Genomic DNA, 26,540 nt, shown 5'->3' with positions numbered 1-26,540 from the left:
AGCGCTCCCCGTCTTGCCCTCTACTGCTCAAAATCCTCAACTCCTCAGGCTGCGGTGCTTCGCTCGAGGAGGAAACACGCGGCTGCTCGGTGTGCGGCGAGGGCGACGACACCCCAGGCCTGCAGCGAGTTACTGAGCCCAGGGCAGCAGAAACTCCGTCTCGCCTCTGTCCTCGGCCTCCCTTCACAAGAGGCGCCGGCGGACGGGGGGGACGGGCCCACGGTCGCCACTTGAGCTGGGTTCCCGCTTCCAGACAGAGGCCCCGGCCTCTCGCCGGGCGGCGGCCCCACCTGCGCCCTCGGCGTCGTCGGGGCCGTGCGCCGCCGAGCATCCCCCGAGGGCCCGCTCAGCGTCCCGGGGCGGCCCGGCGCCCGAGGCCTGAGGAAACCTGTGGGCGAAGGGCTCCGCCCCGCGCTCACTCCTCCGCGCTCACTCCTCCGCCCTCCGCCGCCCGCAGGCCGCTTCTCGCTGAGGAGCCTGCGGCGGCCGCGCAGCGCCGGGGACTCGGCAGGGCAGCCGGTTAGCTGTGCGCGCGGCCCGCAGCCCGCGGCCCGGCGCCGCGAGGGCGGGGAAGCCTGGGAGGATGTGGAGGGGGCGGGGGAGGGGCGGGGAGGGGGCGGGGGAGGGTCGGCGGGGAGAGGGCGGGGTGTGAGGAGGGGGGTGTGAGGGGAGGGGACGGGGGAGGGGTGTGAGGGGAGGGTCGGAGGGGAGGGGTCAGGGGGGAGGGAAGGGGCGCGGGGGGAAGGGGAGGGCGGCGGCGCCCGGCGGCGTCGAGGTTCCCAGAATTCCCGGCGGCGGCGGCAGCGGCAGCGGGAGGACGCGGGCGGCGGCGGCGAGGCGGCCATGGGCCCGGCGGGGCGTGCCGGGGCTGCGGGCCCCGAGGCCTCGGGCCGCGTCGCGGGGCGGGCAGACTTCCGGGCAGGAACTGACAGGCGACGGAGCGGCGGCCGGCGCGCGTAGCGCCGCGACCATGCGGCAGGCCCTGCGGGGCCCCGGGCGGCGAGGCGGCGGCGGCGGCGCGCGGGCGGGCGGGGATGCTGTCCCGAAAGAAGACCAAGGGCGAGGCGCGCAAGCCGGCCGAGGTGCAGGGGAAGTACGTGAAGAAGGAGACGTCGCCCCTGCTGCGCAGTGAGTGCGGCGCGGCCGCGCGGGGGGGAGGGCCTCGGGGGCGCGGCGGGGACGCGGGGACTGAGGTCCTCCCGCCCGGACGCCAGCGGGCCCGCCGAGTGCCGCGGCCCGGGGCCGTCGCAGCGGCTGTGGGGACCGGGCCGGCCCGTGTGGCGCGCGCTGCGGGGTCGCGGGCGCGCTCCCAGGGGACAGCCGCCGCCCGTGCGGTCCTCAGACCTCGGAGGCACCGGCCAGCGCCGTGCGCGCGAGCCCCGCGTCCCCGCAGCGCCCGGGACCCCGGCCGCAGCGCTCGCAGCCCCCCGGTCGCGCGGAGGGGAGCGCCGTGCGGCGCGCGGACTGGCCTCCCGCCCTGCGTCCCGCGTGGGCCGGCGCGCCTTCCTCCCGGAGGCGGCGGGCCCGCGGCCTCGGCGTTAGCTCACCCGTCGCTGGACGCGGCTCGTGGGCCCCCGGGCTCGGCCGCGGGCGGAGCGCTTCCGGCGGCCGCGGCTCCGGTTCGGCGGCGGCCCTGCGCTCGGCGCGGCGAGTCCTCGGACCGGCGCGTCGTGACCGGAAACGGGGTTTTTAAGCGTTTCTTCCACAGTTTATTTTCAGTTACACATTTTCTGAGGGATTTGACTGAGTTTACGATAGCTCGCGGTTCGCCGCGAGTGAAGTTTCTTAAGCGTTACCTGAAATCACGAAATACGTTCGCCACCCTGTGAGCGCGTCGCTTCGGGGGTGCCGTTTTCCCGCTTCGTCAGGCGGGAGCCTGTCCCCGGCCGCGGCGCTGCGCGGCTCGCGGCTGACTGGACCGTCTGCGGATCCGAGTGTCTTCGTGTTCGGAAGGCGCTGGCTTCCTACGCGGGGATGTCTGCGCTAGTTTTTTGGTTCAGAAGCTCTGGAATTTGCAAGCCGTCGTTCCAGTGTTATCTTCTGTGTTGAATTACTGGTTCTTAGAGGAGCCACAGTGCAAACATCAGCGTTTGAACTGATGGAACGTTTCTGTGCCTCTTTGAAACGACGTCTTTTTGTTTTTCAATTTTCGTAGCTAAATTTTTGGCTTTGCAGCTCTTGGTGACTGTATTAGTGCTACGTGATGCCAAGAGTAGGAAGACCAGGTTAATAATTAAAAAATCTGTTTAAAGGAATTCACGTTTTCCTGTGTAGGGAATAACATTATGTTCTCTCATTTTTGAAGTAGTGTTTGCTTGAAGAAAGATTTTTGGAAACTTCAAAAATAAAGTGAAATCAACAAAACAAAATATATTAAGTTATGCTGGTAACTGTGTATTCATTTGTTAGATTGTTTCCTATTTTTACACATTTATTCGTGTTTTATTAATGTGTAAGTCATAGTTACACTTATTGGCGTGTTATCATGTATGGTAGTATGCAGAATACGTTTGATTCTGACTGAGCTTACACATACATTCACACAAATTATAAATTCATTTGAGTGAGAAAATATTAATCAGCCTCAATTTTAAAATAAACTTATCTTAAATCAAAAATTTAAACTGTGTTTTCTTAAGTCGATTGAAATTTTGTGTTTGGGGGTGATATGTAAATGAACAGCTTTTGGAAGGTGTATTTATTACTTACTGAAATGGTCATTTTACTCTTTTATTATAGATCTCATGCCTTCATTCATCCGGCACGGTCCAACAATTCCAAGGCGAACTGATATCTGTCTTCCAGATTCAAGCGCTAATGCCTTTTCAGCTTCTGGAGATGGAATGGTTTCAAGAAACCAGAGTTTCCTTAGAACTCCAATTCAAAGAACACCTCATGAAATAATGAGAAGAGAAAGCAACAGATTATCTGCACCTTCTTACCTTGCCAGGAGTCTAGCAGATGTCCCTAGGGAATATGGCTCTTCTCAGTCATTTTTAACAGAAGTTAATTTTGCTGTTGAAAATGGAGACTCTGGTTCCCGATATTATTATTCAGATAATTATTTTGATGGTCAGAGAAGGCGCCCACTTGGAGATCGTGCGCCTGAAGACTACAGATATTACGAATACAACCATGATCTCTTCCAAAGAGTGCCGCAGAGTCAGGGGAGGCATACTTCAGGTAACTTAAAATTACGAATACTACATTAGTTTAGATTTATTAACACTTAATTAAAAAGATGCTCTTTTCTGGGTTTTCCTGGGAAGCCAACAGATACTCCTAGAGGAATACTTCCCATTTTGCCAGTCTTGCTAAGCCACCTTGCAAACTATTATTAACCTATGCTGAGTGAAAGAATTTTATGTTCGTCTATTTTAACTCATTTTATTGAAACTTGGTACTTATCTGAAGGCTGTGTAAGACTGTTAGCACTGTGAACCTTGAAAAGCTAGAGAATTTAATGTCTCCGGTTGGACTGCATCTAAGACTTTGTAGAATGGGAAGGTTAGCGTTTCAGAGAAACTGGACTTAGCACCTGGAAAGGAAAGTTAGGGAGAAGTGGGCACGGTGGGTGATACCACGGGCAACTGCATCATTACTTAGCTAGAACCTGCACTGGGTCTCTTAACAAAACTGTTCTCAGAGTTCAATAATTATTTTTCAAGTTGGTCAAAAAGCCTTATTGTCAAGTGGTTAGTAGTGTATTAAGCATGTGTTTTTGTTGTTCTTTTTGGAATGGGCAAAAGTTTTAGCCATATAATTTTTTAAAATCCGTTTTCCATATTTGCTAACTTGTGAATACTTGTACAAGGAGCAGAAGAGATAGGAGAAATAGATAGTTCTACTTTATTCCTAAAGTACTGGATTATGTTAGATAAACTGATGCAAGCTGAAAATTAAACTTTCTCATCTGATTGTTTTTTCCTAGTTAGTTGAAGCCTTTAAATTTTGGCAGGATAAACATAAAAAGTATGTGAGACATTTACTTTTTTGGCCCGTGAGACTTCAAATAAGGTGACTTAGAAACAGTTTAGCACTTGAGTATTTTGAGTGTAGAAAACATTCAGTTAATATTAATCATTTATGTGTCTAGCATTTTCCCTGACCTCCTTGATATCTACCCTCTGGTGCTTTAGTTGGGGGAGCAAAACCACTATTTGCAAAATAGTCACAAAACAATTAGTTGTTACACTTTGCAGTATTGACTGTAAGTGCAATAGGGAGTCAGAAGAAAGAGATCAGGGTAGGCTGGAATACTTAGAGAGTGGTTCGTGCAAGACGTAGGACATGATCTGTGTTTCCAGCTTGGATTTTAGATTAATGGGCAGAAGAAGGGCATGTTAGGTGGAAAATTGAGAATAGCCCAGTGAAAACAGAGTAGGCATGATGTGAATCTAAGGAACTCTGTAGTTCTGCCTAGTTGGAAGAAATAAGATGGAGTGGAGATTTGTGGTTCAACAACATGATTTAAACTTGAGTCAAGCAGAAGCCATGGCAGATTTCAAAAAGACAAGTAATTTTATGAAAGCAGTGTTTAAAGGTTAGTTTACCGGTTGTACTCAGGATAGATTCCTAGAGAAAAGGGGACTGCAGGTGCTAGTGGTATTGGAGAAGAAAGGGCAAATCTATGATGCTTTTGAAGGAAAAGTGAGATTTAATTATAGATTTGGGAAAAAGTAAATCACTAAAGTTTTGAAAATTGAGGAATAGCATGGAATAGGTGCTAATAGCAGCTTATTTTGTGAAAGCTGATGTTGGAGTCTCATTGGCACATTAAAGAGGAGAGGTTTTCTAGGCATATAGAAAAACTGTGTAATGAGCATGTGTGAGTGCCTTTTTTTTAAAGAACCACGTTAAAGGATTAGACAGTTGCATCCTTCGGTGTTTATTTTGGCTCTTTCTAATATTGTGTAGTTTTAAACCTCAGAAATAATTTGTTATCCAACCGAAATAGTTTTTAAAATAAAGCTCATTTATATTTTCTTTTGGAGTACTATCTGCTTATTGTAGGAAATTTGCAAAATGCGGGAAAATAGAGCATCACAGCAGAGATTGTTAGTATTTTAGTTATTTCTTTCATCTTTTCCCAGGACATCCTTTTTTACTTTGATGTGATTGTACTCTGTACACTTTGATCTCCCTGCCTTTTATTTGGATGAGTTGCTTAATGTTATATGCTGTGAGTAGTTTCAGTGACTTCATAATCTTACATTTGGTGCATGTTAGGTGGTTAATATTTTAAATGTTAATGAAGACCTGACCTAGGCTAGGGACATTTGGAAAGGGGAGAAGTGGGACGCATCTGCATTGATAGGACTTGGCCACTAATGGGGTTGAGGGATGAAGGAAAGAGAAGAGGCAGATAGGATTAACAGCACCTGGCTACACAGCGGGTGCTCCAAAAATGAATAGTTGAAAAAGTGAATGAATCCAGAGATTTCAAGTCTGGAGTCTTAGGACAGTTTTGGTAACTGAAGGGCAGCAGGAATAATAGCTTATAACAGTCTCTTTATCATTAATACAGATTGTTGTCCGTTCCACTCACTTTTCCCATGTGTATTTATATTGCAGACATCATCGATAGCTCCTAACACTTTTCTGCCTGATGTAATTATGAAGAATTAGTAATACCAAGTTAAAATCTTGTTTTAAAATTCTGATTTGCAAAATATCATTGAGGAAATACTGTAAGAACTAAATTTCTACTGATCCTCTCAGGAGCAATCTGATATAGTTTTTGTGAGTTTAAAGATAGACTTTGAAACAATTTTATAATCACGATTTAGAAATAAAATACAGTTAATTGGATACTTTCTTCAAGTTAAAGAAAGTCATTTTAAAGAAAGATTTGTATTTATTACAGCAGTGATACATACTTGAGAAATTTCTCATGGTAACCTTACATCAGGGCAATAAGATTTAATGTTTTACCTTTTTGGAAAGAATGGTAGTTCTTTGAAGGAGTCTTTTAAGTGGCAGGGAAAGATTAATAACCAATTATTAACCAAACAGAAAGGTCTAACAACTGTCTTTTCCAGAAGGAAAAAAATCTGAATATGAGACAATAGCTGGAAGTTTCTTGAATTCATCTTGAAAAGACTTGTTTTCAAGATTTATGCTGGAGAGAGTTCAAGGAATTTGAGTGGATGGAAAGGAGAAAGTAAGTTTGTGGGAGGGTAAGGATGTGCTATAGACAGATTTATTTTCCTGAGTTTTAAATTTTGTTACTGTTAATAATGTAATAAGCATAAAAAAGATATGGAAGAAAGTAATTTTGTAATGACAGTGAGTGTCATAATTCCTGCCAATTAGTTATTACTTAGACTTTTAGGAAACACCAGGTCTCAAGGGTTAAGCACAAAAACAAGTTGTATAGTACCTGAAAGGGTTTTAGGGGCTAGCAAGTTCTCCGTTTAGTTGTGAAATTTGACCTTTAACTTATCGGCCAACGTACCAGTCAGGCACTGTCTGTGCCAAAGGAAGAAATCCTGCTGTTAACAGGAAGTCTTTAGTTGGAATACTAAAGGCAGATCAAATTCCTTTGTTTTGCACTTAAGTAATTTAGATATACACAGTGTTAAATAACAAACTTTAAAATTATTTTTAAAGATGACTATAGAAATCAAGTTATAAAAATCAAACTGCGAAGTGTCAGGCTTTACAGAAAAATACTGGAATTCTGTTTACTTCAGGAAATGCATAAATATTTAGTTAACCAGACTCATATTTTGAAGAGGGGTTAATAATCTTTAGGGACACAACTTTATTTGTAATCATTTTGCAGAGGAGGAGAAAAGGTGGTTGACTTGGTTTAAAAATGCTTAGATCTCTTTATCAGCATCTTGATTATAACGTGGGCTATAATTGTTTAGTATCTGTTTACACGCTGGAGCTTGTAGACCCATTAGAGTTCCAGATTCCATTTTATTTTCTGTGGCTACTACAATTAGGAAACGAGGATTTTTGAGCTTGGGCAGATGTCAGATATCTCATCCAAATGGTGTGTTTGGTTATTGAAGTTTCAGCTTTCTGGTGGAGATCTCGTGTGTTAGAGCTTGATGTTATAGCTTTTGTTTTTTTTTGTCTGCTAGACCTATTTTATTACTAGTAATGTTTTATGCTTTAGATAGTGGTTTCCAATCTTTTTGTATTGTACATTCATCTCTCAGTTTTATAAAATTATCCCGAATGATAGTTTGAAAAAAGTTTAGTGCACATGGCACTTTCAGAGAGTACAGGTGGACTGTGTCATGAAACTAAATAAACTGTTTATGGATATCTCTGGAAAGGTTAGGAATCATGGTTTTATATGGCACTGGTAAAGCTGATGAGCCTGTTTGGAACTTTAAGAACTCATAGTTCCCTTATCAAATTGTCAGGGTTTCTGGAAACAAGAGATTTTGCAGAGAGGTCTTCGTGTTACCTCTAAATATAAATTTGAAGGTTATCATGGTTTAAGCCTGATGTTTGGTACCTAATATTGTTTAAATATAAAAGTACATGTGTTTCTAGATTTAGGCAACTTCAGTATATGAAAATTTGGATTTTCTAAGCAGATGAATGAAATTGTCACAAACTTCAATACTCTTTAAGCCTGTACAGTTTTTAATTACTGTAATAATTTTTTTTAAATAGTGCTGTATTTAAAAATCTTTTTATATATTTCCAGGGAGCCCTCTGTCATGCCAAAATGTTATGGTTCTTATAAGTAACTCAATATGAGTACATTGAATTGACTGTGATTTCTTTTTTAATTGCTATTCTTGGTTGTGGCTAGTAGTACAACATATTTAGTGATGGAAATATGAGAAAGTATAAAGCCATTGCATGCTTACACAATGTGATTTTAAAGTTGTTTGTTACGTGTGTGTCTTTAGTACGTTATTTCTTTTCTGTTTAAATATTTTCTCTTTACGGAAGTTGCTTAAGCTATGCTTATTAAATAAACCTTCAGTTGCAGTTTGACAGAAGCCAAGGTCAGTTTCACCAAAAGGCTTATTAGCTTTGTTTTGTTCTATAGTCATCCTCGGTTTAAGAAATATATACCTTTTTTCCCAAAGGGTGCTGAGTAAGAGTGATTTCGTTTGTTTTCTTTCTCGCATTTTCCTTTTTGCCAGAATACTTCATAGGTGGTGTTATGTACATTCTGTGCATCAGTTCCAGAGACACATAATGATTGATTTCTCCTTTTGTGATGTTAGAATTGATCGTAGGATCATATGTCAGCCCATTTCATCCATCATGAATTTCTCCGTCAGCCTTTTCCTATTGGTTTGGCAGCCACTCATGATCCTTGGCCAGATCCAGTATTTCATTAGGTTTTGCCAATGATGATACTTACTTCTGTCATTTCTTTTCTATTAGGTGGAATTCTATAATGAAATACTTTGTTTTATCAATAATTTGGTTGCTGTTCATATAAGAAAGACAGGATAAATGCTAGATCTTTCCCTTTGTTTACTATTTTTCAGAATAATGAATTGGTAACGTAGCCACCTCCAAATGTAACCAATGAGTTTTTGTTTTTAGTATCTTCATGAACTCAGGGTTGTTTTTTAAATTAAACTCCAAGCTTTATTTAGATTTCACCAGTTTTTTCATTAATGTCCATTTTCTGTTCCAGGATTCAATCCAGAGTAACACATTTCTTTTAGTTGTCATGTCTCCTTAGTGTTCTTTGGTCTATGGCAATTTTTTAGTCTTTTCCTGTTTTTTATGACTTTGACACTTTTGAGGAATACTTGTCAGATATTTTGTAGACCGTCCCTCAATTTGGATTTTGTGTGATGTTTTTCTCATGATTAGACTGGGTTTATTGGTTTTTGGAAAGACTACCACAGAGATGAAGTGTCCTCATTGTATCATGTATAGGGAGATACATGATATCTATATGACATTATTGGTGATGTTAACCTTTTTCACTTACTTACGATTTGCCAGGTCTCTCCACCGTAGCAAACACTGCGTGTTTGTTGTTCCACTTTTTGTCTCTGTCTTTCTTTCCTGAGCATGCCTGTTATCTCTGTTGTCTTACCGTTTCATCTTTTGGATTCTTGCTTTTCTTCTTTTTGTCTTCCTTCAGAAAGTTGATTGCTTCATTCTTTTTTCTGTTTTAATTTATGGCAGAATATTTAGTTGCATTTTTTCTCTGCTTTTGGACATTTTTCTGAATGTGTTTTCAGTAAAGTTTTTACCTTTTTTCCTGTTTAATTTTTCTTATAGATTGATGTTTTGCTGTTTTTATTATACATTATTGAATAAATTAGGTTTTTCTGTGCCAGTTATTTGAAATCATCTCCTGTGCTTGCCAGAGAGGTGGGGGTTGTGGAGGGAAAAGTAGAAATTATTGGCATAGTGTTTGGGGCTAGCTGGTTTTTCACAGTGCTCTGTTCTTATCTCCTCTTCTTTCTTTGCTGTTCTTGTTCTAGCTCAGCCACTTTGGGCAGTTCTTACATGCACATTGAATCGAGGAATTATACCACTCTCCTTTTTTTAGCTGAAGTTTTTATCGAGAGAATTGTAGATTCATATGCAGTTGTAAGAAATAATGCAGAGAGGTCCCCCATACACTTTACCCAGTTTCCCCCATTGGTAACGCTTTGCAAAACTATAGTATGTAACACAACCAGGATATTGACATTGATACAATACGCCCATCACCTTAGATCTTCCTCAGTTTTACCCTAGCTCATTTATGTGTGTATGTTTTTAGTTTTACACTTTATCCCATGTAGATTGTGTATGCACTACCATAGATAAGACGCTGAGCAGTTCCACCACCACAAGGATCCGTTCTGTTTGCCCTTTCATAACCACGCCCACTTCCCTTCCTGATCTTGGCAAGCAACCACTAATCTGTTCTCCATTTCTAAAATTGTGTCATTAAAAAAATGTTATATAAATGGAATCATACAGGATGTAACCTTTTGAGATAGATTAGCTTTTTTCACTCAGAATAATTCCCTGGAGATTCATACAAGTTGCTGTATGTATCAGTAGTTCCTCTTTTTCTGTTGCTGAGTAGTATAACATGGTGTGTCTGTCTGTACCGCAGTTTGTTTAACCCATTCATTTGTTGAAGGGTCTGGGCTGTTTTCAGTTTTTGGCTATTATGAATAAAGCTGCTATGAACATTTGTTTATGTACAGGTTTTTGTGTGAATGTGTTTTTATTTCTCTGGGATGAATGCCTCAGAGTGCGGTTGCTGGGTTGTATGGTAATCATGTTTAGTTCTATAAAAAACTGCCAAACTATTTTCCAGAGTGATTGTCCATTTTACTTTCCTAACAGCAGTGTGTGAGGGATGCAGTTTCTCTGCATCCTCACTAGCATTTGGTATCAGCCCTGGTTTTTATTTTAGCCATTCTCTTGCATTTGTAGTGATAGTTCATTGTGGTTTTCATTTGCTTTTTCCTGGTGGCTAATGATGTTAAATGTCTTTTCATATGCTTATCTGCCATCTGTATATCCTCTTTGGTGAAATGTCTGTGTCTTTTACCCATATTCTAATTGGCTTGTGTTTTCATTATTGAGTTTTGGATGTTCTTTATATATTTGAGATACTACTCCTTTGTTGGGTATGTGGTTTGCAAATATTTCCTCCCAGTCCGTAGCTTTTCTTTTCATCCTCTTCATGTGGACTTTCACAAAAGAGCAAAAGTGTTTAATTTTGATGAGATACAATTTATAAATTTTTCTTTTTGTGGATTGTGTTTTTGGTGTCAAGTCTAAGCACCCAGCCCTAGATCCCAAAGATGTTCTCCTGTATATTTTTTTCTAAAAGTTTTGTAGTTTTATGTTTTATATTGAAGTATGATCCATTTGAGTTAATTCTACCATAAGGTGTGAAATTTAGGTCAAGGTTTTTCTTGCCTATGGATGTGTAATTGCACCAGTAGCATTTATTGAAAAGGCTGTATTTCCTCCTCTGAATTACTTTTGTAACTTTGTCTAAAATTGGTTGGCATATTTGTCTGAGTCTGTTTCTGGGTTCCCTGTGCTGTTTCATTGATCTTTACACCTCTCCTCCACTAATGCCATACTGTCTTCATAGTGTTGTGTATTTGTTGAACACTTAGTGTGTGCTCTATTCTGCAGACACTGTTCTAGAGGTCTGTCAGCAGAACAAAGATTCCTGCCCTGTGTGCATCTTCCCTTCTTGTGGGACAAGAAGGATGATGAGCAAACAAAGATTATAAGTTTGAAGGTTAAAGTGACACAAAAAAAGTAGAACAGGGGAGTGGAAGCTGGGAGAGGTAGATTGCAATAAATAGTGCGAGGAAGCTTCACTGAAGTATTTGAGAAGAGACTTGAAGAGGCTGAGGGAGTGAGCCAAGCAGATATCTGAAACAAGAATATTCTAGGGAGAGTGAACAGCCCACGCCTGCTGGGTTTGAGAACAGCAAGGAGGCCTGCATAGCTGGAGCATAGTGAAGTCTAGGGATAGAAAAGGAGCAGTGTAGGTCAGAGAAGAATGGAGATTGGATCATCATGGGGCCTCACATCAGTTATCTTGATACAGCAACAAGGAAAGCTCAGCCTGTATCATTAACCAGAGACTTGTAAACTAAATGAGTCTTGGTTTAAGCTGTTGAGTTTTGGGGTCATTGGTTATACACTCTTACTATTGTTTTTTTCATGTACTTTTTTTTTTTTTTTTTTTGGTGAGGAAGATTGGCCCTGAGTTAACATCTGTTGCCAATCCTCCTCTTTTTTTCCTCCACGAAGCCCCAGTACACAGTTGTATATTCTAGTTGTAAGTCCTTCTGTTTCTTCTATGTGGGGTGCCACCACAGCATGGCTTGATGAGCAGTGTGTAGACCCATACCCAGGATCCGAGCCAGTGAACCCGAGGCTGCTGATGTGGAATGCAGGCGTACTTAACCACTTGGCCATGGGGTCAGCCCTCGTTATTACTATTCTTGTGTGAGAATAAAACTACACAGCCAGATTATTCTTTTTTTTCCCCCAAATAACATATGGTAAACTTAACTTTCTTTTAAGGTACAGAGTTCTGTGAGTTTTAGTGTATGTATAGATCCACATAATGCCAGCACAATTAGTTTATAGAACACTTCTGTCACCCCCCAAAATTTTCTCACTGCTGCCCCTTCTGTAGTCAACCCCTAACCCCACCCCTACTTTCTGACAACCACACTTTTCTGTCCTAGTTTTGCCTTTGCAATAATTGCATATTAAGGGAATCATACAATTTATAGCCATTTGAGGCTAGCTCCTTTCACTCAGCCTAATGCCTTTGAGATTCATCATGTTGTTGCATGTATTAGTAATTGGTACCTTTTTACTCCTGAGTAGATTCCCCCATATGGTTGTACTACAGTTTATCTATTCTGTTGAAGGACATGTGCATTGTTTCCTCTTTGGGGAATGATGAATATAGCCACTATAAACGTCCACATACAGGTTTTTGTGTAAAGATGAATCTTCATTTCTCTAGGTTAAGTATTTGGGAATAGAGTTGCTGTGTCATATGCAATGCATATGTTTAACTTTATAAGTCATTGAACTGTGTTCCAGAGTGGCTGTAGCGTTTGCATTCCCACCAGCAATGTCAGAGAATTCCAGTTGCTCCACATCCTTATCAGAACTTGTATTATCAGGATTTTTTTGTTTTTCAACCATTCTCATTGATGTTTATTGACATCTCATTGTGGTTTTAATTTGCATTTCCCTGAGGGCTAATACGATATCTAACATTTTTTATGTGCTCATTTACCATCTATCTTCTTTGGTGAAGTGCCTGTTCAAATCTTTTGCCCATTTTTTAAAAAACAGTTGTTAATGTTGAGTTTTAAGAGTTCTTTGTATATTCTAGATTAAAGTCCTTTGTCTAATATGTGATTTGCGAATATTTCCTCCCAGTCTCTTGCTTGACTTTCTCTTAACTGTGTCTTTGATGGAGCGAATGCTTTAACTCTGATGGAGTCCAGTTTATCAGGGTCGTCTTTTACGGGTAGCACTTTCAGAATCATGTGAACACTCTCTGCCTAATGAAAGGTCACAAAAATTTATCCTACTTTTTCTTTTAAAAGTTTTATAGTTTTACATTTTACATTTAGATATATGATCCATCTTGAGTTTATTTTTGTATAAGGTGGGAGGTATAGGTTGTGACTAATTTTTTTGCATGTGGATGTCTTGTTCTAACACCATTTGTTGAGAAGCCTATCCTTTCTCCATTGAATTGCCTTTTCAGCTTTGTCAAAAATCAATTCGCTCTGTGTCTGTGGGTATATTTCTGGATTCTCTGTTACGCTGATTTGTCTGTCCTTTTGATTATATCACACTCTCTAGATTACTGTATCTTTATAGTAAATCTTAAAATCAAGTATCATGAGTCCTCCAACTTTATTCTTCCTTTTTAAAATTGTTTTGGCTTCTCTAGTTCTTTTGCCTTTCCATATACATTTTAGAGTTTGCGTGTCTAATCTGTGTATCTGCAAAAACTCCTGTTGGAATTTTGATTTGAATTACCTTAAACCTAGGTGATTTCAGGAAAAGTTGACATCTTAACTATGTCGAGTCTTCCAATCCATTAACCTGGTAGGTCTTCTTTTATTCTTTCATCAGTGTTTTGCACTGTTTAGCATACCGATCCTGCATGCATTTTGTTAGATTTAAATGCAAATATTTAACTTTTTGGAGCTATTATAAGTGGTATAACTTACGTTTCCAATTGTTGTTAGTATAGAGATATTTAATTGGTGTTTGTATGTTGACCTTATACCCTGCTACCTTGATAAATTTACTTAATAGTTTTAGGGTACAGCCAGATTATTTTTAAGAAATTATAAACTGGGAATAGTTTTATAAGTTTATTTTTGCTGTTTTATATGAAATGTCAACTCTTAAATCTTGAATGAGGTAAAATTTTCTTTTCCTCTCTTTTCCTTTAGCAGTATACATACTTAACTAGCTTTGCTAGTAGTTAAATGTTTGTATGGCCTGCTAATGGAGGCATCAACCAAAAAAATCTTATTTCAGAGAGGGAGTCTAATTCTTCCCTCTTTTTGTAATTAAATAATAGTAATACTGGTTATTTTATGAAAAATTTTATTTCTAACGATAAAATCATGCATTTTAACAGAAGAGTACAGTCAAGAGGGTTAATTTTGTAACTGTTTCTCAGATGGCATACTTTTTAGTTTTGAACCATTGTTCTATTTCTTCTTTTTCTCTTTCTCCTCAGGTATTGGGAGAGCTGCTGCTACATCTTTAGGAAATTTAACTAACCATGGTTCTGAAGACCTGCCCCTTCCTCCTGGCTGGTCTGTGGACTGGACAATGAGAGGGAGAAAATATTACATAGATCACAACACAAATACAACTCACTGGAGCCATCCTCTTGAGCGAGAAGGACTCCCTCCAGGATGGGAGCGAGTTGAGTCGTCAGAATTCGGAACCTATTATGTGGACCACACGAATAAGAAGGCTCAATACAGGCATCCCTGTGCTCCCAGGTAGAGTACCAGCTTCATTTTCAGCTTCTTGTTTTGAGATTGTCAAATCCTAGATTTAGAACTCATGTTTTCATCAAAGAGAAAGGCATCCTGAAGTTTAATATTTGAAAACTTTATTCAGAGTCTGTAACATTTTTCTCTGGACGTATATTTAGTAATGAATGACTTGAATAAATAAAGAAAAACTTTTCTCTTTAAACAAACCTCAAAAACAGGATCAGTATTCTTATGATCAGATTCTGCTTTAATATGCCAGAATGTTTTTGTTGCAGATACCCAGAATTTGAAATAAATAAATAAAACATGCGTCTCTTTACATTTAAATTCCCATAAATAATACAGACTTAGCTTTTAATGTGTCAAAATGCGCTTTTGAATTATAACATCCTGCTGTTTTATTCAATTTCAGACATTCTGTGTCTTCTTTCTTATGTTTGCCAGGCAAGAAGCAAAAATTGGAACTGCACAAAACATCTAGATCTGTTTAATAAATGTAGCCCGTGATCCTTTGGGCTGTTTTGATTGATGCTGGGCTTATTAGTAGATCTCGTTTATGGTCAGACTTGTAGCCCTGGGAATACAGTAGCCAGTTGTCACTGTTGAAATGTGATTAATCCAAGTCGAGGTGTGCTGTAAATGTGAAATAGATGCTGGATTTCAAAGTACACAGCAAACTAGTATTAGTTTACTAATGAGGTTGCACTATTTCCAGTTAACTCCATTTGACCTTTCAGGATTAAAAATGGGTAGAATGCCATTGGCATGTTGATAGATGTTGTTTCGTACCCTCAAGCATAATACAGATCTTTGGTTATAACAGAGTTTCGCATTTTTTTAGAACCATTAAAATCATTATGAAAATACATTTTAATATTATTAACTAGAAAACTAAGCTTTATCATTATTGTGTGGTTTTAATCATTTACATATTTGGATTTATTAATTCAACTTTGAAAAGCAGTTTTTCCCAGTGATTCCATTTAGTAGCACTTAGTTTGTATGGAACAACTGAGGTTGTGATCCCTTCAGAAGAACCAGAGCAACCCTGATAGCTGTGTCGGGCCCTGGCCCCTTCTCCTGCTCTCTGTACCATCTCAGGCAAGCTGCTGGCCTCTGTTGGCAGGCCTGTGACATGGAGGGTAATTCGGAGCCCCCCTCCCACCTGATCTTGATCCCCACCCAAGGGCAGGGGTGAGTACCGCTGATTCCTGCTGTGTCCCCAGCACCCAGCACAGAGACGGGCATGTAGTGGGAGCCCAGCCAATGTTTGTTGAATGAATAGGATGATGGGGGAGAAAAGAACCAAACGTGGTTACAATTTGCTGTCACCAGGTGGCAGAGGACTTTTTGGTCCAGACAACCAGATTGAGAGTGTATTGAGCTTGCTTTTTTTGTCCATCATCATTAACTTTACATTATTACAGAATTTTATAGTTTACGAAGCATTTTCACAATTAGTTAATTTGCTTCTCTCAGCGACACTGTGGACATTAAACAGGAGAGACTAAACACCTGCCTTAAGCTCACATAGGTGGTATTAAAACTGTTTGGTTGTCTGTATTATGCGACTCCTTATGCAGAACTCTGGACTTACACAGTTGGCCCTCTGTGTCCTCGCGTTCAATCAGCCATGAATCGAAAGGGCTACAATGGTTGCATCTGTACTGAACATGTTCAGACTTTTTTTTCTTGTCATTGCCCCCTAAACAATACAGTATAACAACTATTTACATATCATTTACATTGTATTAGGTATTATAAGTAACCTAGAGATGGTTTAAAGTATCCGGGAGGATGTGCATAGGTTCTATGCAAATACCGTGCCATTTTATATAAGGGACTCGAGCATCCACAGATTTTGGTATCTGTGGGGTCCTGGAACCAAGTGCCTGCGGACACTGAGGGACAACTGTATTAGCTCATTTAATCCTGAGAACGGTCATCTTTGTTAGGAATTTATTCCAGTTTTACAAACTTAGAGAAGTGAATTTTTTTTGCCTACATTCATACCACTCGTAAGTGGCCAGACTGAGGTTAAACCCCCCAGGCATGTGACTTCAAAGCCTTAGTTCTTCCCCACCTCTCGAGGTGCTATCAGGAATATTTCACTTTGCATCTACTTAGGAAAGAAGAATTGAAGATAAAATTCAGTGCCATTTGCCCATTGATCTTTAAATTGTTAATCATAGTCTAAGTTAACATTTATTTTAATCCCAGTGTAGTATTGCAATGACCTTGTCTGATACACATATCTTTACATTTGGAGGCAGCCCTTCCAGTTTTGTCTCCAAATCTAGAAGGTACCATTTTGGCCTCCCAGAATTCAGTCTTTAACCTTCAGGGGGTTTAATTCCTTCCTTAGCATTTTCCCATATAACAGCCCTCTCCCCCCCAACATATAGGCTGTTAGAACATATTAAAAGCATGTTTTGTTTTTTTAAAGTCTCTTATTTAAAATAGGTTCTAATCAACTCTGATTCCCATACGCTCTCCTAAGGTGGTAAAAGCAGAAAGGAAATAGTACAGTTAATGTGGATTATTCAAGCACAGCACTCCCTCCCACTGTACCCCATATTCTGAACCCCTTTTCAGCCTTAAGGGGGAGGAAACATCCATTCTCATTTTGAGAGAAGCTGTTGACCTTTCCAAAACAAATTTACAGCTAATTACTAGTTAGTACTGAAATTTATGATTCCAGTTTTAAGCCTCTGTATAAAGATTATAATTTAGCTCCATCTTTTTTATAGCCTCCTCGAAGTTGTCCTTGAAAATAATAAATACCAGAGAGAAGAAGTCTCTTAAAAATATGTAAAGGTTTACCTTGGGCTTATGTCCATCACAACAGTAGTGAACTACTAGTTTCCAAGAAAAGGTGGATTGTATAGTATGGTCTAGTGTGGTATATGATCCATAGTGTGGTATATAATCCATAGTGTGGTATATGATCCATAGTGTGGCGTATGATCCATAGTGTGGCGTATGATCCATAGTGTGGCGTATGATCCATAGTGTGGCGTATGATTCATAGTGTGGCGTATGATCCACAGTGTGGTATATAATCCATAGTGTGGTATATGATCCATAGTGTGGTGTATAATCCATAGCGTGGTGTATAATCTACAGTGTGCTATGTAATCTATAGTATGGCAGAAAAAAAAAAAAAGCCAGACCTTTATGTTTTTTAGGTGGTAGAAGGAATTCAGTTTGGGCAAGAGGCACCTTGAAAAACACTTAAATGTTATTTGTTCTGTATAATTTCTTGTTTAGATTTAGGGCCTTCATCCTAACAAATGTCGATTCTTTCTTCTAGTGTACCTCGGTATGATCAGCCACCTCCTGTCACATACCAGCCTCAGCAAACTGAAAGAAACCAGTCCCTGCTGGTACCTGCAAATCCATATCACACTGCAGAAATTCCTGACTGGCTTCAGGTTTATGCTCGAGCCCCCGTGAAGTAAGTGGACTTGTTGAGGGCTGAGTGGAGGGCCAAATGAGTCTGGGCTGTTTAGCCCACGCAGGACCATATTTTTTCTCTTAATAATATATGGCTTCTAAGTAATATTTTATTTGAAGACAGAATATTGCAGCTTATAAAGTTTGAAAATCATTGATTAGAAATATAAGGTCTGCAAGCATTTATTGAATCTTCACTTTGTGTGTGTGCAGATCTGTGCTACAGCAGGGATACAGTGGGAAGTGTACATCCTCACAGGGGAGAGCATCTTGTAAATGAGTGATGCAATGCCTCACGGTAAACATAAGGACCCAGGTGTGTCCTAGGTGCATGAGTGAAACAAAGCAGGACATGGGGTGAGGAAGTAACACATGTACTGGCTGCAGGTCCCAGGGTAAGAGGATCTGAATTCACTGATGCTTTTTAGCTATGTAACCCTGGGCGGGGTGCTTAACTTAGTTTGTCATCCATAAATTGGGGATAGTGATAGTACCTACTTTAAGGTAATTAAGAATTCAGTAAAATAATGCATCTGAAGTGTTTATCACAGTGCCTTGCACTCTGAGAGAGCTTAAGAAATGATTATTCTAATTATTAGGGGTAGAGATAGAGAATAGTTATTAAGATCACTCAGGAAGGAAACTGAGTGCGATTTCTGGCTCCATCTCCTATTCACTGAATGACCTCGGGCGAGTTACTAAACTTAGATCTCACCATTTTTCCTCTACTGAAACCCGGGGGATAATAATCTGATCTACCTCACTCAGTGTGCTGAGGCTTAAAAGTGATCATGCATTTTAGAGCTCGTGGCACAGTGGCTGCCTTGCACAAGCTCTTTAACGGTTTCTTAGTATTATCATGAGTGGAACATGGAAAGCTGCACTGAAGAGGAAAATCCATGGGCTGGTTTTTAAGGATTGCTATGAGTTTGCCAGGCTCATTGAGGGTATTATTGGGTGCCATAGTAAGCACTGTTCTTGGAATATAATCATAAGTAATTGAAATCTTTGCCTCAAAGAGCTTCTCTCTTCTGGGAAAAGAGAAGTAGGTACTCAGATCAATAACCCAACTTGATAAGGCTTTAGTAACAGTGGTATATACAAAGTGCTGTGATTTGAGGAAAGGGGGTGTTTGAAAGAAAATACTTAGTGATTATCCAGTGCTTCCTGCATACCTTACTGTGCTCAACTTTTAGGTGTGTTATCTCATATAATCATCCCAAAACCCATTTTACAGGTGGAAAAAAAAACAGTCTTTATCTCTGCTAAGATCATACAGCTATTAAATTCCTGATACTTTGCTAGCCATTTTACATGTACTTTTAACAACTATATCAGGTAACATTCAGTTACTGTTTATTTCCCTTTTATATTTCAGAAACCAAAATTATGAGCATAAAAATAGCCCAAAGAAGAGTTTTAGAGAGTTTAGGATGATTAGACAATGAATTTGAAATAAAATAATTAAATCTTTGATATTCAAAAGGAATGTAAAACCTTTCATATATACTTTTTTTGTGAATTAGTAACTCTTTTCTGTAATTTTAAAGGATGATCATTGAAATAAAATTTCCAGGAGGTTAAGCCAACTCTGATCTAAATTTTTACCATCTTATTATGTATTTACCAGCCCTTTACGTGTGTGTGTGTGTGTGTGTGTGTGTGTACAGGTGCCTTTAGCCTAGAGATTTTAAAAATTATTTTTTCTTGCTTAGAGCCTTTTGTTCTTATCAGGCTTTTAATTTGAATAGTTGGTAGGTTACCTAAAGGATATTTCTCTTAATTATTTAACCATGATTCTGTTCATTTAAGCTAGTTTAACGTTCTCATAAAGTTATTGGTCATTTGCTGTGAATTATGTATTAAATTTTGGCCAACGTAAACATTCCCTTACTTCCCTCTGTTCTTTTCAGTCTGTAAATTCACAGCTGTTGATCTGTGGCCTGATAAAGAGAGACAAGATGATCTTTTAGGGTTATACTCTAAAAGCATCCATGTTGTTGTGTTTTTTTTTTCCTCCTGAGCCAAATTTAAGCCCTGGCAATGTAATTTTTAAAAAGCTTTTAATTATAGACATTCTGCAGGGTATAGACAGTGCTTGTCAAAAGTTTGGTTTTAGTTTACTTGAAATTAGGTACACATTTGTTTATTTAGAAGTTTAGCATGGTTTGGTGTCTGGGCTAATGTACAGAAGGCTCCTTATCTGGTAATGTCTGTATGGTATAGGAACAGGATAAGAAATGACAGCAGATGGACTTTCCTTCCTTTTTTCCCTCTCTTCCTTCACTCTTGATACCACTTGACCTACTACTGTGTAGAGCCTTAGTTCATATGCTGATCCTAAGTCATATATAATATGTATATGTATTTATATTTTCCCTAAGTCTGGAAGAATATGTGCCTAACTGTTAACCTTTGTTATTTCTGGGAGTTGATGAGATTGAAGAGGGTTATTCTTTCTACTCTGTTTCTACTCTAGTCATTGTTAGAAGGAAGTAACTAAAAAGCCTTCCTTTTGGGGGGAAAAGATAGTACTTAAATGGAATTCCTTGCTTCTTACAAAAAAGAAACAGACTCTTAAAGATTATAGTCCCTTTCAACTCTGGTTCTGTGAGCCAGCTATAAACCTTTAGGAAGCTAGCAACTTAGTTTTTTCAAATCCGTCAGAACTCTCCCAGATTGGGCAATACTGATAAAAGAGAGCAAGTGCTTCTTTACTGCTTAAAAACTTAAACAAGAGATCTAGAACCCCGTGGCTTTTTAGTTGATCCTGAATTTTTGTCTCTAAAGAGGATGGAAATGGTTAACATTGTTCTGTCAACAAAGGGTAAGCTGTTATCCATGAATTAATTTAATTTTTTATTTTTTGAGAAGATTAGCCCTGAGCTAACATCTGCTGCCAATCCTCCTCTTTTTGCTGAGAAAGACTCGCCCTGAGCTAACATCCGTGCCCATCTTCCTCTACTTTGTATGTGGGACGCCTACCACAGCATGGCTTGCCAAGTGGTGCCATTGATAAAGGAGAATCCCTTACTTATCTCATCAAAAAGGCCTTAGCCAAAAAACTAGCTTGTTTCTTCTTTTGTTTAGCAAACAATTGACGATCTTCTAACTTCCTAAAAATTTTAAATTTTATCTCTAGTAGTAACTTACCAAAATAATTTTGAATATACTTCCAGAACTTGACTTAGAAACAGATTATGTTCTAAGTTTTTATTTATTAATTTTAGTAAAGTTATGTTTCTAACTCTGCTCACAGAAGTCCCTATTGCATGAGATAACTGTAATCAAGCTGAACTATAGTAGGATAAAATTGTAAGATTTAATCTTTTCCAGGAAAAAGACTGTCAGAAACATATTTACTTTCCATTATTCCTTACACACACACACCCCAGCACCAGTCCCCAACAGCATCGTGACACAGACTCTATTGGTATGACTTAATGATCCTGCAGTGTCGCTACTGACCTAGCTCTGGGTGTCGGTGGAAAGGAAGAGTGGGCACACTTTTACAGGGTGGACACAGGGGACATAGCCTATATTATCATACTGGAGCTGGGAATAGCAGCACTTTTGGCTCCCGCAGGCAGCATCCACTGGAGTGGGAACGTCGCTTTTTATAGCATTGTTGCTGTTTGCACATATTATAAGTAGTGTCTGACTAGGATGCTGCCTTTTTCTATGAGCCAAAGATGCTGTACACATAGCTACTGGAGTGGTTTACAGCCTATTTTCTGAATGATTTACCTGTATAATTAGAGTATAATACATTTAAGCTTGGAGAAGCAGATTATTTGGTTAGTTAAGAAGGAAAGAATGGGAATTATATACTTTTCTTTAAAAACAAAGCAGGCATAGGGGCTGGCCCCGTGGCCGAGTGGTTGAGTTCACGCGCTCCACTGCAGGCGGCCCAGTGTTTTGTCGGTTCGAACCCTAGGCGCGGACATGGCACTGCTCATCAAACCACGCTGAGGCAGCGTCCCACATGCCACAACTAGAAGGACCCACAACAAAGAATATACAACTATGTACTGGGGGGCTTTGGGAAGAAAAAGGAAAAAAATAAAATCTTTGAAAAAAAAAAAAAGCAGGCATATTGAGGTGTATTACAGGCAGAACAGAAGTAACTATAGAAACCACAGGGCAAGAATTTGGAATGGAAATTGGCACATCACATACTTTTCTGATCTGTGCTCTTCCTTAGAAGGCTTTTTCTTCTTCTCAAAGGATTTTCTTTATTCATTCTGATTTTGTTGCTTCTCCCCATAATCCTCTTGTTCCTAAATACTGTGATAGGGGAGTCAGAAAATTGTCTGAAGCTTTTTTTCTTTTTTTAAACTTGAATGCCTATATAGAATATTTCATGTCTTAAAAACAAGTATATTTACCAGTTTATTTTTCTCCCCTTTTCCTTGCTAGAAAATGCAGGGATCATAACTGAACTTTAACTTTCTTATGGTTCAACTGGCATAAACGTAAGCATCTTGAGTCAGTAGACTATGCTATAATGCCCCTTAGCTATGGAATTTAGACTCTGAAGGTTAAGTTTTTTCGTTAGGAATTATGAATTTATTTCAAACAAATAAGTAAAATCTTAAGCTACATGAATGGCAGAGGTTCTACAAAACACTTTACAACTGTTTCTTCATGGAGGCTCCTTGAGTATTTCTTATAGTATCTCTCCAGTTTACGTTGGCAGGTAGTTGGAGTTGCCCACTAAAGAGAACAGAAAGCTTTCTACCAAGTATATCTGTTACTAAATTTGCAGCACTTATTAAGTAAATGAGTAAAATTGGGATGCAACAAAATATGTTTACCTTGTGGTTTTGCACGTCGTGCTCCTGGTATTCCTGGTCCACATACCCAAGTTGTACAGAAATGGATGTCACTGTGCCAAAGACAGTATGTGGCTCATACTGGCTGCTCAGTATTTGTTTATTGCTTCCTTTTAAAAAAAAACTTTTTGGGGGGCCAGCCTCCTGGTGTAGTAGTTAAGTTTGCATCCTCTGCTTTGACAGTCTGGGGTTCGCCAGTTCGGATCGTGGGCACAGACCTAACCATGGTTCATCATTGCCATGCTGTGGAGGCATGCCACATACAAAATAGAGGAAGATTCGCACAGGTATTAGCTCAGCAACAGTCTTCCTCAAGCAAAAAAAAAAAAACACGTTTTTAAAAAAATAGTAGATGTTCCTTTTGGAATAAGATGCTAAATGAATTACCAAATGAAGGGCTATTGTGTAGGAAATGTTGTAAATGATTACTAAGAATACAATTACTAGAATTTATACTCGAAGCTTCCTTTCGGGTCTGCTCTGCAATTTGTCTTGAGAAGTATAACTTCTATGCTCTGTTCTACCTCAAGTTCTCTCTCGAGTCTTAGCAGGTATTAACATTCAAAACCATTACTCAGGAGTATCTTGGTCAGGGGTTCTCTGCTTTTCTGAACTTTTAGTCACTAAACAATTTTGCAATAGATATATAGCCTCTTTAGGTTTCAGTTTTTTCACCTGTAAAATGAGAAAATTGGATTAGAGTGCTGTCTTTGGGTCTCTTTCGATTCAAAGTATCAATTACTGCTTCAGTAGTTTCTTGCCTACTCCATCTCAGTATGTGATCTCCTGCCTGTGGCAGGACCAGGGGCTTTCTGCACTCTGGTCCTGTCACAGTCTGACAGGACTCCTTCCCCACATCGTGCAGTCTTGCACAGTCTACTTATTCTCTCATTTTGAAAAGAACTTATTCTTACCTTTCTGCTTGAGTTTTTCTGTTTTTCTTTTTTTTTAAATACTGTATATGCAACCTCAAGAAAACTCAGCCCATGAAGGATGGTTCCTCTTCATTCCTCTTTGTGTTCAGTCCCTTGTTTGCTGTGGTGAACAGCATTCCTCAAAAAGCTCTGTCAACACTAATGACACAAAGGGCCTTGCCCATTTTTGTACGTTGTTGTTTGCAGGCACAGTATGCTCTAAAGTTCCTGACAGGTAACTTTGGATGAACTTACGAATAGCATAGAATGTGGTTTGAAATCTGTGTTCATTGTTGTCTAGTGTTAGTATTAGAATAACTGATACTTAAGATTAGAAGAAATGGCTAGTTTTAAACTTAAATTGAAAGGAAATAATCTCAGCAGTTTTCTCCTCTCCCTAAAAAATAATATACCTAAATAGCAGTTAATAACTCAGTTTTTAATTAAAGCTTATGGTTTGTTTAGTTATAATAAAGTTGATGTTTATAAAAATAGACTAGTCTATTGCTATAAATACATATTTATGTATCTGTTGTGAACATATGTATGATTGTGTTTTAAAACAGGTATGACCACATTCTGAAGTGGGAACTCTTCCAGCTGGCTGACCTGGATACCTACCAGGGAATGCTAAAGTTGCTTTTTATGAAAGAACTGGAACAGATTGTTAAAATGTATGAAGCCTACAGACAGGCTCTTCTCACAGAGCTGGAAAACCGCAAGCAGAGACAGCAGTGGTATGCCCAGCAACATGGCAAGAATTTTTAAGTTAATTTCTTAAACATAAAATTTAAGTTTTATAAGGGCTTTAAAATATTTTCACAGATAAAAAACTGCAAACAAGTACTTTGGTTAATAAAGGCAGCTTACTTTTTGGAAATTATAAAATTCTAATTTTACATGTATTTTGTTATTAAAAATATTCTTTTATTGAGCAAAAAAAATGTCATTTTAAGAGTCAAGATGGCAAACACTTCTCAATACTGTATATTCGGAAACTGCTTTGGACATTCTCGATGGGGACAAATGCAGCAGGAAATGTCATCATAACAGACGCTAACTGGACAGTGATCACCTGGCAAATTCTCACAGACGCAGCACCTTCCTTTCACACACACACAGAGGGAACCTCTGCAGCGTTTAAATAAAAAAGTGTTCCTACTTTAGTGAGGGTACTGTCTGGAGTTGGATTGAAATATTTCATGTGTAGTTCATGTGTAGTTCAAAACACTCAAGGGGACTTGGGACCTTTATTGTGATAAATTTTTAGATGTAATGTATGGCGTTCCCCTCCCCACCAAATGTAAAGAACCCCCTTAAAACCTGTTGAGAAAGTGTTTTTTTGTTCTGGAAGGAGGAAGGGCCTGTAGTCCTTCAGGAATAAACGGAGGCATAGGCCTTGGCCTGCGTGGGAGAGGTGTGTGCAGCAGGCTCTCCATGTGGCAGCGCCACTCCCTGACGTTCTGCCGTGCGGCCTCAGACCATCGCTCTGATAAGTCAGTACAGTTCCCGACAGCAGAGCACGCTGCCGTCCTGACAGACTGCCTTGAGCTGCCAAAAATGACAATCAGGGATTCAATAAGAAATCTTGGTCATTAAATTGACTTTACATATCTTTTGTCTTCTAAGAGTTTGTCACAGAACTTTAAAACCCAGTATTTCCGCCCCCATTTTTTTGTCCTTTTGGTTTAATAGTTATTAAGACATTGTTCATAATTAGCACAGTACATTTGTAGACAAATTTATGGCACTTCTAGCCTATAAATCTCTAGAATTCTGTGAATTTCAACATTAAAGTAGCTTTTCAGTTCTATCTACGTGTTGTAAATATGTAAATATATTTTTAGTTTAGGTAATGTTCCAAACTACAAGCACTCCCAGTTAGCTATCAGTGAGTTTGAATTATTGATAAAATGTTGAAAATGTTAAATGTCTGATTTTATATAACAAACTTATTAAATATATTTTTGTGGAAACTAAATGTGTTTGAGTCCATATTGTACACATTATGCTATAAATATTTGATTTTTCCATTCAGAAGGCCCACAGGCAAAAACAATATAATGAAAGGGGTATTGAAAACTGAGAGTAAGCTAGTGGAATTTTGTCAGTGGGAAAAACTATTTTGCAGGGCATGTGAGCAGACTTTTCTAAGATGGAAGCTTATGTGTCTTAGGAACTCTCTCTGTCTTCTGTCTTAATCATTCTTTCCTGTTACCCCGTAGTTTCTTTTACTGTTTAATTTAATTAAGGCTTTGCCATTTCTAGGAAAGTTAGAAATTACCCTGTTTTAGAGCTCCAGAGAAGAGGCATTACTTTTTTTACCACCACACTTTTTTTCTCTCTAAAAGGTGTGCTCAATGGAATTCCACCAAAGATTTTAGTAGTTAGAAATACAATATAGAATCACTGGTTTAAAAGAACTGGAAGGTACCTAAAAGGGATTAGCGTAAGTTTCTTAAAATGGAAACCTAAGTGACATAGTGGTTAAGTTCAGCATGCTCCGCTTTGGCGGCCTGGGTTCACAGGTTCAGTTCCTGGGTGCAGACCTACACTGCTTATCAAGCTGTCTGGTGGTGGTGTCCCACATACAAATTAGAGGAAGACTGGCGCAGATGTTAGCTCAGGACTAATCTTCCTCAAGCGAAAAGAGGTAGATTGGCAACGGGTGTTAGCTCAGGGCCAATCTTCTCCAAAAAAAAAAAGCTAAATTTGTAACAGTGTCAACATTAAAGAAAATGCATTTGAATTTTAAGAAGAGATAAAGCTTCATCATTTTGTATCAACACTTCCCAAACATTTCCAAATTCAGTAAGCATTTGTTTTTAATCTTAGGAACCAAAGTAAACTTTACT

At 39.7% G+C, this 26,540-nt stretch overlaps 1 protein-coding gene across 1 annotated transcript; it reads left to right on the top strand.

Moving 5' to 3' along the window:
* Positions 1-897: 897 nt before the first annotated feature.
* Positions 898-25,666, top strand: SAV1 (salvador family WW domain containing protein 1). Its single transcript, XM_044765628.2, has 5 exons — positions 898-1,128; positions 2,740-3,183; positions 14,213-14,483; positions 17,794-17,937; positions 24,252-25,666. The coding sequence occupies exons 1-5, from the start codon at positions 1,035-1,037 to the stop codon at positions 24,451-24,453; spliced, it is 1,155 nt and encodes a 384-aa protein (XP_044621563.1). The 5' UTR covers positions 898-1,034; the 3' UTR covers positions 24,454-25,666.
* Positions 25,667-26,540: the final 874 nt, after the last annotated feature.

Source organism: Equus asinus, chromosome 2 (genome assembly GCF_041296235.1).
Source record: "Equus asinus isolate D_3611 breed Donkey chromosome 2, EquAss-T2T_v2, whole genome shotgun sequence".
In the NCBI taxonomy this organism is placed as follows: Eukaryota; Metazoa; Chordata; class Mammalia; order Perissodactyla; family Equidae; genus Equus; species Equus asinus.
Note: the sequence above shows the minus strand (reverse complement) of the source record. Positions and strands in the feature narration are given on the sequence as shown.